The sequence below is a fragment of the Engystomops pustulosus genome, chromosome 2 (assembly GCF_040894005.1).
Source record: "Engystomops pustulosus chromosome 2, aEngPut4.maternal, whole genome shotgun sequence".
NCBI classification, from domain to species: Eukaryota; Metazoa; Chordata; class Amphibia; order Anura; family Leptodactylidae; genus Engystomops; species Engystomops pustulosus.
The window spans coordinates 17,560,717-17,576,163 of NC_092412.1; the positions used below are offsets into that span (position 1 = coordinate 17,560,717).

The 15,447-nt window shown below is 44.6% G+C and overlaps 1 protein-coding gene across 2 annotated transcripts in view; it reads right to left on the reverse strand.

Annotated features, from left to right (window-relative positions):
• Positions 1–252: 252 nt before the first annotated feature.
• Positions 253–15,447, reverse strand: part of XRRA1 (X-ray radiation resistance associated 1) — a 29,475-nt gene continuing 14,280 nt past the window's right edge. The window contains exons 6-18 of one of the 2 annotated variants that reach the window (XM_072133815.1): positions 14,825–14,922; positions 14,213–14,346; positions 13,640–13,744; positions 8,635–8,846; positions 8,455–8,531; positions 7,946–8,056; positions 7,404–7,497; positions 5,274–5,392; positions 4,822–5,067; positions 4,582–4,738; positions 4,396–4,511; positions 2,955–3,057; positions 253–2,874 (exon numbers count right to left, since the gene is read on the reverse strand). In XM_072133815.1, coding sequence (XP_071989916.1) covers positions 2,594–2,874; positions 2,955–3,057; positions 4,396–4,511; positions 4,582–4,738; positions 4,822–5,067; positions 5,274–5,392; positions 7,404–7,497; positions 7,946–8,056; positions 8,455–8,531; positions 8,635–8,846; positions 13,640–13,744; positions 14,213–14,346; positions 14,825–14,922 — 1,853 coding nt within the window. In that variant the 3' untranslated portion in view covers positions 253–2,593. The remainder of the gene's footprint in view (positions 2,875–2,954; positions 3,058–4,395; positions 4,512–4,581; positions 4,739–4,821; positions 5,068–5,273; positions 5,393–7,403; positions 7,498–7,945; positions 8,057–8,454; positions 8,532–8,634; positions 8,847–13,639; positions 13,745–14,212; positions 14,347–14,824; positions 14,923–15,447) is intronic. The other variant, XM_072133816.1, reaches the window with a different exon arrangement.

Sequence of the window (15,447 nt, forward strand, 5' to 3'; positions counted from 1 at the left end):
CTTTTCATAAATGAGGGATTGCATTTGGTGTGATTTTCCATTCAGGGATGTTAGAAAGCTGGGTGAGAGGCTGTATTTGGTCCTCTGCTTTCCCAGACTCCTGAATGATTTGTGTGCCCTAGGATCTGATGATAAATTAAAGAGGGATGTGTATCCATTATATAGCAATGAAGGGTTACTGTTCAGGAGTCTTGGAAAGCTGTGTGATGCCCATGAGTGTTCACCCAGCTTTCCCAAAATTCTGAATCTTAAGCATATAAAATGGAAGAGTCTGCAGCAGTGCTCCGTTAACCCCCTCACTTCATTTAATGTATACAAAACTGCGTCCACCCTTCTCTTATAGTGTGTCTTATACTCTAGTCACCACAAGAGCTGCACTTTCTATTTGATTACCATTGTTATATACTCCAGTCACATCCAGAGCTGCACTATTCTGCTCTCATATTATGTTATATATTTAGTCTCATCGATACATATCACATCTCTGTAGGATCATGCCTTATGCTCCAGACACATCCAGAGCTGCATTCTCAAACATAATGTTATACGCTAGTTGTATTCTGGCCTTGCACTCCCTAGTCACATCCAAAGCTGCACATACAGTTCTGCATTGGTATTGTGTCACTACCAGAGCTGCACTTTTTATATTCTGTTACTAGGTTATCCATATACTTCATTCAGAGCAAGAGCAGCATTTATCCTTCTTCTGCTTTTGGTCACATCCAAAGCTGCATTTACACTTCTCATACTGCAGTCACATCCAAAGCTGCACTGTGCTGTGTTCCTATATCATAAAATCCCAGTCTCATCCACAGATATAGAAAACGGTCATGTATTAAAAATGTAGTCACATGCCAAGCTGCATTCACAATGATCATGTCTTATGCTCCACTCACATCCAGAGCTGCTTTTTTTTTTTTTTTTTTTTTTTGCTACATGTCGTTTGTTTAAGCAATCCTGCATTATACTCCAGAGCTGCACTCACTATTCTGCTGCTGGTGCAGTCACTGTGTACATACATGACATTACTTATCCTGTACTGATCCTGAGTTACATCCTGTATTATACCCCAGAGCTGCACTCACTATTCTGCTGCTGGTACAGTCACTGTGTACATACATGACATTACTTATCCTGTACTGATCCTGAATTACATCCTGTATTATACCCCAGAGCTGCACTCACTACTCTGCTGCTGGTGCAGTCACTGTGTACATACATGACATTACTTATCCTGTACTGATCCTGAGTTACATCCTGTATTATACTCCAGAGCTGCACTCACTATTCTGCTGCTGGTGCAGTCACTGTGTACATACATGACATTACTTATCCTGTACTGATCCTGAGTTACATCCTGTATTATACCCCAGAGCTGCACTCACTATTCTGCTGGTGCAGTCACTGTGTACATACATGACATTACTTATCCTGTACTGATCCTGAGTTACATCCTGTATTATACCCCAGAGCTGCACTCACTATTCTGCTGCTGGTGCAGTCACTGTGTACATACATGACATTACTTATCCTGTACTGATCCTGAGTTACATCCTGTATTATACTCCAGAGCTGCACTCACTATTCTGCTGCTGGTGCAGTCACTGTGTACATACATGACATTACTTATCCTGTACTGATCCTGAGTTACATCCTGTATTATACCCCAGAGCTGCACTCACTATTCTGCTGCTGGTGCAGTCACTGTGTACATACACGACATTACTTATCCTGTACTGATCCTGAGTTACATCCTGTATTATACTCCAGAGCTGCACTCACTATTCTGCTGCTGGTGCAGTCACTGTGTACATACATGACATTACTTATCCTGTACTGATCCTGAGTTACATCCTGTATTATACTCCAGAGCTGCACTCACTATTCTGCTGCTGGTGCAGTCACTGTGTACATACATGACATTACTTATCCTGTACTGATCCTGAGTTACATCCTCTATTATACTCCAGAGCTGCACTCACTATTCTGCTGCTGGTGCAATCACTGTGTACATACATGACATTACTTATCCTGTACTGATCCTGAGTTACATCCTGTATTATACTCCAGAGCTGTACTCACTATTCTGCTGCTGGTGCAGTCACTGTGTACATACATGACATTACTTATCCTGTACTGATCCTGAGTTACATCCTGTATTATACCCCAGAGCTGCACTCACTATTCTGCTGCTGGTGCAGTCACTGTGTACATACATGACATTACTTATCCTGTACTGATCCTGAGTTACATTCTGTATTATACCCCAGAGCTGCACTCACTATTCTGCTGCTGGTGCAGTCACTGTGTACATACACGACATTACTTATCCTGTACTGATCCTGAGTTACATCCTGTATTATACCCCAGAGCTGCACTCACTATTCTGCTGCTGGTGCAGTCACTGTGTACATACACGACATTACTTATCCTGTACTAATACCTAGTTACATCCTGTATTATACTCCAGAGCTGCACTCACTATTCTGCGGGTGGAGTCACTGTGACATTACTTATCATATTCTAGGCAGTAACTAAACCAGCAAGACCAGAAAGTGTAAAGTTGCAGAATTCTGAGTGCAGCTCTGAGGTCTCAGTACTGTAAATGCTGCTTGTTGCTTTCATTCCTTATGGGCTCTGTAGAGTCTTGGGCTGTGTGTGTGGTCCCTCCATTGGCCGCCCTCCTGTGTACATCGGCCCCGTTCCTTTGTGCCAGTAGTAGTTGTCTGGCCGTGTCCCTGAGTCCGGCCTCCACCTCTGACGCCCTCTGCGCTGCCTCCTGGTGGAAGAGCTGATATTTCTTTTGTAACTCCTTCAGCAGAAGTTTTGCTTCTTTGTGTTTTTTGCTGGTCCCTCCCTCCTTTAGGGCGGAGTCTGCACAGAGGAAAAGCCGGTCACCGATTGGCTCTCAGCAGTATCTTCGGCCTTTTCTATGATATTTTTATGTAACATACCCAAAGGAACCTCCACCAGGTGGCGCCGCTCCTTCATTTCACCCAACACTTCTGCCAGCAGGTCCATCTTACTCTTCCGGGGCGAGGAGGAAAGTTCTACCAACTGGAAAGTTATTTAAAGTGGATGAGAATACAGACAGAGAGCCACCAGGGGGCAGTAGTGAGAGGCCCTGAAGTTAGACCAGTGCATGAGTATACAGTAGCTACAAAAGCAGAGAACTCCTCTCCTGAAATACTCTGTGCTGCAGAAGGATCCCGCTTCTTTCTTCGCCTAATTCTCAGTCCGATACCACTTTTTATAACCCCCGATTCCTCTGCACTCACATACCCGGCTGAGAACAACCCCCAAGGAGCGAAACTTCAACATAGATGTGTAAAGGAAAGCTAAAAATACTCTGTGCTGCTGGAGGATGCGGTTTCTTTTTCATTCTGCAATATTTAGTCTATGACCAAAGTTTCCATAGATTTATTATTCTTAGGTAAACAATAGACAAGATTACTTTCCCAAATCCCAGCCCCCGAGGAGCAAGACCCAACCTACAAATCCTCTGTGCTGCTGAAGGAAGCTTCTTTTACCCTGATAGTCTGTGTCTTTTACTAATAACTGAATGGTTATGTATTATTATTGGGTTGGACAATAGATAAGATTCCCCTTTGAATTCTTCCCTCATTAACAGTGAAGTGTCCGCCCCCGAGGAGCAAGAAAATACAACCTACAAATCCACTCTGCAGATTTAAGGTCCTTATTTTACCTGGACAGTCTGTGTAGCTTACCTACAACCTACAAATACTCTGTGCTGCTTGAAGATCTTTATTTTACCTTGATTTTTCACCTAAGAACAACATGCAAGATTCCCCTATAGAATCTCCCCACATTAAAAAGAGTCCGCCCCTGAGGAGCAAGACCTAGCCTACAAATCCTCTGTGCTGCTGGAGGACCCTTCTTTTACCTAGATAATCTGTCTCTTACTAATATCTTAATGGCTGTGTATTATTATTGGGTTGGACAATAACCAAGATTTCCCTCTAGAGCTCCCCTACATTAACAGTGAAGTGCCTGCCCCTGAGGAGCAAATCCCAACTTACAAATACTCTGTGCTCCTGCAAAATCCTTCTTTTACCCTATTAGTCTCTTACTAAGGTCTTGAGAGTTGCTTTTTTGCAGGCAGACAATAGACAAGACTCCCTTGTTGAGTCTCCAAACATTAGCAGTGAAATGCCCACCCTCAAGGAGCAAGAAAATACAACCTGCAAATACTCGGTGCTGCGGGAGGATCTTGCTCCTTCTCTCACTCTTTAATTTTCATATCATAATTTTCATAGCTCCTTAATATTATTTTTTAGACAATTTACTGTATTCACCTTTTCAACTTCGGCCCAACAACTGCCCCCAAGGATTAAAATACAACCTACAAATACTCTGTCCTATTCAGGCTCTTACCTTGCTTTCTCGGTGGACGTATGGCTTCTGGACACTGTGCAGTCGGGGTTTATAGTCCCTGTAGACAAGCATGTGTTTCAGGGCATGTTCTAGGGCCCGCACATTGTTTTGTATACCTGTAATACACAGGCAGGTAAGTACACAACACCAGGGATGGAGCCTGTGTACCCCATGTCCGTCACTTACCTACTGGCTCTATGAATGTAGGGTCAATCTTCACATTATACAGCTCCTCGTAGCCTCTGAACTTCTCTGGGATCTGTGTTTTATCTGTGTCTTGTTCCTCGGGGGCGGAGCTTGGGATGTGAGGAGGCTCTGGAGACGAATCCCCTATATTGTCCACCTATGCATAATAAGTATGGAGCCGTAAGACCCTCCCAGTTTTAATCACATGGATACCCCTTCCACGTTACATTTCTTACAGACCTGAGTGATGAACACAGACTCCACCTCTGGGTCACAGCTGAAGCACATGTCCTGTTTTAACGCCAGGCTCCTCCCAGGAGGAGTGTCCATATCTCGTTCTGAAGAGGTTCTGATTGGTGGTAAAGGGCTCGATGACATCATAGTTTCTGTGACATCACTCTCGGCATGCGGCAGTCTCAGGTAGGGTTGTAGAAGAGACTCTAACATCAGAGGTTGTTTGGGGATTTTGGGAACGTGAGTTGTGACCTTGGTGAAAAAATATAATGAGAGAATTCTTATAGACTCTTCCATCCTGTAGACATGAAGCTCCTGAGCGCCCCCTATGCTACTGCCTGTATATGAGGAAGCTGCGTAACAACATACTGGCGGATCAGACTACACAGGGTTTGCCTGTAGTCTGTTACCGTGGAGATGACATATGTTGGTTTCTGGCAGTTCCCGCCCCCGCTCACCTTCCTCTTCTCTCTTCTGGGTATGATGAGATGAGGTTTGTGGAAATCTGGAGATTCTTTACGTATCACTCTGATACCGAGTCTCTGCTGGAGGAAGCTCCTTAGTAATGGAGGGTCACCTATGGATATAGTTACATCCAGTCACTATACATTATACATAGGGGCTGTAGTCCAGTCACTATACATTATACATAGGGGCTGTAGTCTGGTCACTATACATTACATGTAGGGGCTGTAGTCTGGTCACTATACATTACATGTAGGGGCTGTAGTCTGGTCACTATACATTACATGTAGGGGCTGTAGTCTGGTCACTATACATTACATGTAGGGGCTGTAGTCTGGTCACTATACATTACATGTAGGGGCTGTAGTCTGGTCACTATACATTACATGTAGGGGCTGTAGTCCGGTAACTATACATTATACATAGGGACTGTAGTCTGGTCACTATACATTACATGTAGGGGTTGTAGTCCGGTCACTATACATTATATATATAGGATGTAGTCCGGTCACTATACATTACATGTAGGGGCTGTAGTCTGGTCACTATACATTATATATAGGGGCTGTAGTCCAGTCACTATACATTATACATAGGGGCTGTAGTCTGGTCACTATACATTACATGTAGGGGCTGTAGTCTGGTCACTATACATTACATGTAGGGGCTGTAGTCTGGTCACTATACATTACATGTAGGGGCTGTAGTCTGGTCACTATACATTACATGTAGGGGCTGTAGTCTGGTCACTATACATTACATGTAGGGGCTGTAGTCCAGTAACTATACATTATACATAGGGACTGTAGTCTGGTCACTATACATTACATGTAGGGGTTGTAGTCCGGTCACTATACATTATATATATAGGATGTAGTCCGGTCACTATACATTACATGTAGGGGTTGTAGTCCGGTCACTATACATTATATATATAGGATGTAGTCCGGTCACTATACATTACATGTAGGGGCTGTAGTCTGGTCACTATACATTATATATAGGGGATGTAGTCCAGTCACTATACATTACATGTAGGGGCTGTAGTCTGGTCACTATACATTATATATAGGGGATGTAGTCCAGTCACTATACATTACATGTAGGGGCTGTAGTCTGGTCACTATACATTATATATAAGGGATGTAGTCCGGTCACTATACATTATATATATAGGATGTAGTCCGGTCACTATACATTATATATATAAGGGATGTAGTCTGGTCACTATACATTATATATAGGGGATGTAGTCCAGTCACTATACATTACATGTAGGGGCTGTAGTCTGGTCACTATACATTATATATAGGGGATGTAGTCCAGTCACTATACATTACATGTAGGGGCTGTAGTCTGGTCACTATACATTATATATAAGGGATGTAGTCCGGTCACTATACATTATATATATAGGATGTAGTCCGGTCACTATACATTATATATATAAGGGATGTAGTCTGGTCACTATACATTATATATAGGGGATGTAGTCCAGTCACTATACATTACATGTAGGGGCTGTAGTCTGGTCACTATACATTATATATAGGGGATGTAGTCCAGTCACTATACATTACATGTAGGGGCTGTAGTCCAGTCACTATACATTATATATAGGGGATGTAGTCCAGTCACTATACATTACATGTAGGGGCTGTAGTCTGGTCACTATACATTATATATAGGGGATGTAGTCCAGTCACTATACATTACATAAAGGGGCTGTAGTCTGGTCACTATACAATATATATCAGGGCTGTAGTCTGGTCACTATACATTACATGTAGGGGCTGTAGTCTGGTCACTATACATTATATATAGGGGATGTAGTCCAGTCACTATACATTACATGTAGGGGCTGTAGTCCAGTCACTATACATTATATATAGGGGATGTAGTCCAGTCACTATACATTACATGTAGGGGCTGTAGTCTGGTCACTATACATTATATATAGGGGATGTAGTCCAGTCACTATACATTACATAAAGGGGCTGTAGTCTGGTCACTATACAATATATATCAGGGCTGTAGTCTGGTCACTATACATTACATGTAGGGGCTGTAGTCTGGTCACTATACATTATATATAGGGGCTGTAGCCCGGTTACTGTACATACCTTTTCTGAGGGTTGTCAGGGGATTCCCTTTAAGATTGATCTCCTCTAGGGAGGGGAAAAGCGCCACCGGCAGGACATCCTCCTCATAACATATCTGTAATATCACACAGACATTATCCAACTGCAGGACTGTGAAATGTGCATTTATATTTCAGGATGTGTCCTCACACTGCTGTGCTCTCTGCAGCCACTGTTAGGTAATGTCCCCGGAGAGATGTGTATTAAGGCCTTTGTGTATGATGATAGTAGCAGCAGGACTGTGAAATTTGGATTTATATTTCAGCATTGTAGCTTCTCCAAATGTAGTGGAAGCATGTGCTCACACTGCTGTGCTCTGAGCTCTCTGCATTCAGCTTATTGTAAGCCCTTTCCTTCTGCTCTGACACAAAGCTGGGACTGGCTTTTCATTAAATATTGCAGTAGAAGAGGTAATGGGGGGAGTTCAGTGCAGAGAACTAAGAGCACAGCAGTGTCAGGGAATGACTCATCCCCCCTCAGGCCCTTAGTGAATCTGTGCAGTGTCTCCATCCATGCCAGGTTACCTTGTTGTTGGCCAGGCTCAGGATCCTCAGGCTCGGCAGAGGAGGCGACGCTCTACATGACGGCAGGGGGCTGGGTGGGGGTGAGGGGTGAACGGCGCCATCCAGAGGTTCCTGTCACACAATAAAAAAGTGATTCCTACCGATCCTGAAGTAGGAGATTCCAGACATTTACCCCATGTGACTACGAGACAGGGGGAATCTCTCACGCTCTAACTCTCACCAGCGAACTACAAGTCTCAGCAATCAATGTCTGCCTTATGCTGGGACTTGTAGCTCCTCTACAGGCTCCTCCATGAAGTACAATCTTTATAAAGAGCTTACAGCTGAGGGTTTGTTATAGTTGTATCCAGTCCTGTGTGAGCAGTCTGGACCGATACATATAACAAGTGAATAATATTAGCAGAGGTTGGAGCGATAGAGAAGGCGACTATTCACTGACTGCAAGCAGAGATCTTGTCAATGGAACAGTTAGTGTAAAGGAGACCCCAGTAATAATGGGGGACACTTACATGGGGTATGGGGGGTGCTGCACTCACCAGCGCTCGGTGGGATGTCATCGGATGGCGAGGGGAGGGGAACACGACCTCTGCAAACAGAAGAAACGCACGAAGTGCAATGACACCAGTGCTCTGCAACAATGAAATGTGTCAAAGGGGCGTGGTCAAAAGACTTGGAGTCCTTTAACTCACCAGTCCTGTCAGGATCCTCTGTGCTGCGCAAAACCATATAATCCACTCGGTCTCCATCCGTAATATTCATCTTCAATCCATCCTGAACCACGTGACCCGATCCCTCTACAGCTCCGCCTGGTTCTGTCTTTCTAATGGCGGGAGGACTGACTGGTCCGGACAGGAACGGGACACAAGGGATGGAGTTGTCATCCAGATTCAGTAGATGTAACCTGATGGGGACCAAACGTTATAACATGATCTGCAGACATTATACACTGCAGGTCTATGCTCAGATCCTAGAACTCTGCCCCTGAGGGGTCTCACTAATGTCCTCTCTAACAACCCCAAAAGCCTCTTCTATCCTCATTACTAACACCATGGGTGCGGCCACCTCTCACTGACCTCAGGGTGATCTACTTCACCATGAAATAATATCCCAATCCATTCCCCCCACTAATCCCCTTCCCTCCATGCTCCTCTCCTCTGCTCGCCCCATTACCTGCGACCCCTTCCCCTCACATCTGGTACAGTCTCTCTCCCCAGCTGTCACTTCTCACCTCACTAACATCTTCTACCTCTCTCTCTCTTCTGGTGTCTATCACCCCATTACTAAAGAAACCTTCCCCGGACCCATCCAGTGCTGCTAACTACCGACCCGTCTCTAATCTCCCTTCCATCTCCAAACTCCTGGAACGCCTGGTCTATTCCCTATAACCTACTACCTTTCAGCTTTCTCCCTCCTTCACCCCCTGCAATCTGTTTTCCGCTCTATGGGGCTCATTTACTAAGGGTCAGCGGCCCCCACTATCGCCAAAATATCTGCCGATTTCTAATGTGCGCCGCATTTAGAAGATTTTGGCGCATCGCTCCGGCTTTCACGCGACACAAATCGGGGGGCGTAACGATGGATTCCGAAATTGCGCGGGATTTAACATTCAAAATTGTGTCGCAAGCCATGCACTTACATGCACCGGGAAGAAGAAGGTGAACTCCGGCGGACCTGAGCGGGGAAGCGACACATGCAGGATATCGGGCGCACGATCTCAGTGAATCGTGGCTAACCCGAATCCTCGTCGTAAAAGTAAATGTGCCCCTATGCATTCCACCGAAACTGCTCTTTCTAAAGTCTCCAATGATAAATCCAAAGGTGACTATTCTCTTCTCATTCTTCTGGATCTCTCGGCAGTGTCACTCCTGACTAATGATTTTCCACTCTCCTCTGCAATCTACTCGTAATGCAGCGGCCAGGCTCATCTTTCAGACCAAAAGCTATACAGATGCCTCCAGTCTGCGCCAATCACTGCACTGGCTACCCGTGTCCGTCCAAATACAGTTTAATAAACACCCTCATCCATAAAGCTCTGCACAGTGCTGCACCTATTTCTACTCTCCCATCTCAGTATATCGCCCAACCCCTGCTCTTCCACCTGCCAGTGATCTTAGATTCATCTAATCCTTCATTTGAACGTCTCACTATAGTCTCCAGAACTTCTCCCGAGCTGCACCAAGTCTCTGGAATGCCCTACCCCGGACAGACGAATACCCAACCCCCAAACATGCTCTTAAAATCCATATCTTTAGGGAGCTCTATCACACTTGCTAACTGTATGAAATGTCAGCTCTCTCTTTACTAATCCATCATACGTATATACTGTAGTAAACTCCAGAGCTGCACTCAGTATTCTGCTGCTGGTGCAGTCACTGTGTACATACATGACATTACTTATCCTGTACTGATCCTGAGTTACATCCCGTATTTTACCCCAGAGCTGCACTCACTATTCTGCTGCTGGCGCAGTCACTGTGTACATACATGACATTACTTATCCTGTACTGATCCTGAGTTACATGCTGTATTATACTCCAGAGCTGCACTCACTATTCTGCTGCTGGTGCAGTCACTGTGTACATACATGACATTACTTATCCTGTACTGATCCTGAGTTACATCCTGTATTATACCCCAGAGCTGCACTCACTATTCTGCTGCTGGTGCAGTCACTGTGTACATACATGACATTACTTATCCTGTGCTGATCCTGAGTTACATCCTGTATTATACACCAGAGCTGCACTCACTATTCTGCTGCTGGTGCAGTCACTGTGTACATACATGACATTACTTATCCTGTACTGATCCTGAGTTACATCCTGTATTATACCCCAGAGCTGCACTCACTATTCTGCTGCTGGTGCAGTCACTGTGTACATACATGACATTACTTATCCTGTACTGATCCTGAGTTACATCCTGTATTATACACCAGAGCTGCACTCACTATTCTGCTGCTGGTGCAGTCACTGTGTATATACATGACATTACTTATCCTGTACTGATCCTGAGTTACATCCTGTATTATACTCCAGAGCTGCACTCACTATTCTGCTGCTGGTGCAGTCACTGGGTACATACATGACATTACTAATCCTGTACTGATCCTGAGTTACATCCTGTATTATACCCCAGAGCTGCACTCACTATTCTGCTGCTGGTGCAGTCACTGTGTACATACATGACATTACTTATCCTGTACTGATCCTGAGTTACATCCTGTATTATACTCCAGAGCTGCACTCACTATTCTGCTGCTGGTGAAGTCACTGTGTACATACATGACATTACTTATCCTGTACTGATCCTGAGTTACATCATGTATTATACTCCAGAGCTGCACTCACTATTCTGCTGCTGGTGCAGTCACTGTGTACATACATGACATTACTTATCCTGTACTGATCCTGAGTTACATCCTGTATTATACCCCAGAGCTGCGCTCACTATTCTGCTGCTGGTGCAGTCACTGTGTACATACATGACATTACTTATCCTGTACTGATCCTGAGTTACATCCTGTATTATACACCAGAGCTGCACTCACTATTCTGCTGCTGGTGCAATCACTGTGTATATACATGACTTTACTTATCCTGTACTGATCCTGAGTTACATCCTGTATTATACTCCAGAGCTGCACTCACTATTCTGCTGCTGGTGCAGTCACTGTGTACATACATGACATTACTTATCCTGTACTGATCCTGAGTTACATCCTGTATTATACCCCAGAGCTGCACTCACTATTCTACTGCTGATGCAGTCACTATGTACATACATGACATTACTTATCCTGTACTGATCCTGAGTTACATCCTGTATTATACTCCAGAGCTGCACTCACTATTCTGCTGCTGGTGCAGTCACTGGGTACATACATGACATTACTAATCCTGTACTGATCCTGAGTTACATCCTGTATTATACCCCAGAGCTGCACTCACTATTCTGCTGCTGGTGCAGTCACTGTGTACATACATGACATTACTTATCCTGTACTGATCCTGAGTTACATCCTGTATTATACTCCAGAGCTGCACTCACTATTCTGCTGCTGGTGAAGTCACTGTGTACATACATGACATTACTTATCCTGTACTGATCCTGAGTTACATCCTGTATTATACTCCAGAGCTGCACTCACTATTCTGCTGCTGGTGCAGTCACTGTGTACATACATGACATTACTTATCCTGTACTGATCCTGAGTTACATCCTGTATTATACCCCAGAGCTGCGCTCACTATTCTGCTGCTGGTGCAGTCACTGTGTACATACATGACATTACTTATCCTGTACTGATCCTGAGTTACATCCTGTATTATACACCAGAGCTGCACTCACTATTCTGCTGCTGGTGCAATCACTGTGTATATACATGACATTACTTATCCTGTACTGATCCTGAGTTACATCCTGTATTATACTCCAGAGCTGCACTCACTATTCTGCTGCTGGTGCAGTCACTGTGTACATACATGACATTACTTATCCTGTACTGATCCTGAGTTACATCCTGTATTATACCCCAGAGCTGCACTCACTATTCTACTGCTGATGCAGTCACTATGTACATACATGACATTACTTATCCTGTACTGATCCTGAGTTACATCCTGTATTATACTCCAGAGCTGCACTCACTATTGTGCTGCTGGTGCAGTCACTGTGTACATACATGACATTACTTATCCTGTACTGATCCCGAGTTACATCCTGTATTATACTCCAGAGCTGCACTCACTATTCTGCTGCTGGTGCAGTCACTGTGTACATACATGACATTACTTATCCTGTACTGATCCTGAGTTACATCCTGTATTATACACCAGAGCTGCACTCACTATTCTGCTGCTGGTGCAATCACTGTGTATATACATGACATTACTTATCCTGTACTGATCCTGAGTTACATCCTGTATTATACCCCAGAGCTGCACTCACTATTCTACTGCTGATGCAGTCACTATGTACATACATGACATTACTTATCCTGTACTGATCCTGAGTTACATCCTGTATTATACTCCAGAGCTGCACTCACTATTGTGCTGCTGGTGCAGTCACTGTGTACATACATGACATTACTTATCCTGTACTGATCCCGAGTTACATCCTGTATTATACTCCAGAGCTGCACTCACTATTCTGCTGCTGGTGCAGTCACTGTGTACATACATGACATTACTTATCCTGTACTGATCCCGAGTTACATCCTGTATTATACTCCAGAGCTGCACTCACTATTCTGCTGCTGGTGCAGTCGCTGTGTACATACATGACATTACTTATCCTGTACTGATCCTGAGTTACATCCTGTATTATACTCCAGAGCTGCACTCACTATTCTGCTGCTGGTGCAGTCACTGTGTACATACATGACATTACTTATCCTGTACTGATCCTGAGTTACATCCTGTATTGTACTCCAGAGCCGCACTCACTATTCTGCTGCTGGTGCAGTCACTGTGTACATACATGACATTACTTATCCTGTACTGATCCTGAGTTACATCCTGTATTATACCCCAGAGCTGCACTCACTATTCTGCTGCTGGTGCAGTCACTGTGTACATACATGACATTACTTATCCTGTACTGATCCTGAGTTACATCCTGTATTATACTCCAGAGCTGCACTCACTATTCTGCTGGTGAGGTCATATACATATGCTCAGTATAACTTACCGCTGTAAACCAGCAAGGCTCATGAATACAGTTGGAAGGGACAGTAAGTTATCGTCTAACATCAATACTTCCAGATTGGGGAACATCTGGATTTCTGCATCTTTCCTGGAGGATAACAACAAAAGTTATGGAGACATAGAAGGTGACAGGAGGCGGCAGGGTATGTACATACATAGGCTCCTCCCCATAGCTGATGCTCCTCCCCTTATTCTGTTTTGAGTGGGTTATTTACTTTTTAACTAACCAAAATGGTCAGAGCTGAAGTGTAAAGTATGGGGAAGACTATACAGTAACCTAAGACAACCACAGAATCCAATAGACCTGGAGTCACTTATCACAATGGTGAAGGAGCAGAGCCGGAGTGTAAAGTATTGGGGAGAGTGAGATCAGAAATCTATGTCCCTAAAGGGAAGCGGTAGATGCATTGTAAGCACCTGATGAGGCAGGGGGTGGAGTACAGACTACCATATGACCCCCATAGACAATGTAGATAAGTGGGAGCCTGCCGACCTATGTGGTCAGTGGTGGTGATGAGGTCATTCCGATAAGACCTTTGAATAAGCTCCGACTTACCTGGGGGGAGCGCTCAGGTCTGGGGGTAGGTGGGTCAGTCTGTTCCCGGTCAGGTAAAGCACTCTGAGGCGCGGGAGGACCCCCAAATGCAGGACATCCCCGGGGGACAGGCTGTTGTAGGAAAGATCCAGGACCTGGGGAAAAATCATGTACAGAGAGAACACACAGAACATTATCCGGGGATTGCAAATGGGCCTGAATGTTCTAGATCATAATGTTCTGGATCGCTCAGAATATTCTGCGTAACCAGATATTTCTGAATAAATGTTCTAGATTATATAATATGTAATATCTAGAAATATCTATGAAGGGATTTTGGATGACTCTAAATATTCCACATCCGAATGTTCCAGATTATCTGGGAATTCTAAATGGCCTAGGATATCCGTGATTATTAGGAAATTCTCGAACATCTTAGATATTCCAGACTGTCAGGAGGTTGACTCTAGAGGACCCTAAATATTCCAGATGTTTAGGCAAATCTTAATAACTGAATATTCCGGACTATCAGGTGATTCTTTAAGATCAGATGTTACTAAATCACTTCTGTGCTTCAGTGTAAAGCATAGTGGAGCTGGAGCAGAGGACACCCATTCTGCTAGCAGTACCTACCTCTAAATGCGGGAACTCTCCGGGGATAACAGTGATTCTGTGAATGCCATTCATGGAGAGATCAAGTTCTCTGAGAGCCGGAAATGTCCGAAAAGCCTCTAAATAGAGAAAAATACCAATAAGCAAGATTGCAGGATCAAATATGCAAAGTTAATGGGGCAGATTTACTTACCCGGCCCATTCGCGATCCAGCGGCGCGTTCTCTGCACAGGATTCAGGTCCGGACGGGATTTATGAAGGTAGTTCCTCCGCCGTCCACCAGGTGGCGCTGCTGCGCTGAAAATCATCTGAACGCGCCGGAATACACCGAGCTGGACCAGGTGAAGGTAAGCGCTTCCCAAGCAACACATTTTCCGTTCTTAAATGCAGTGGTTTTTCCGAATACGTCGGGTTTTCGTTTGGCCACGCCCCCCCATTTCCGCCGCGCGCATACCGGCGCCGATGCGCCACAATCCGATCGCGTGCGCCAAAATCCCGGGGCAATTCAGGTACAATCGGCGCAAATCGGAAATATTCGGGTAACACGTCGGGAAAACGCGAATCGGGCCCTTAGTAAATGACCCCCAATCTGAATGGAAACCATCAGCAAGGAGTTCCTGGTGCTGACAGATCCTGCAACCTCT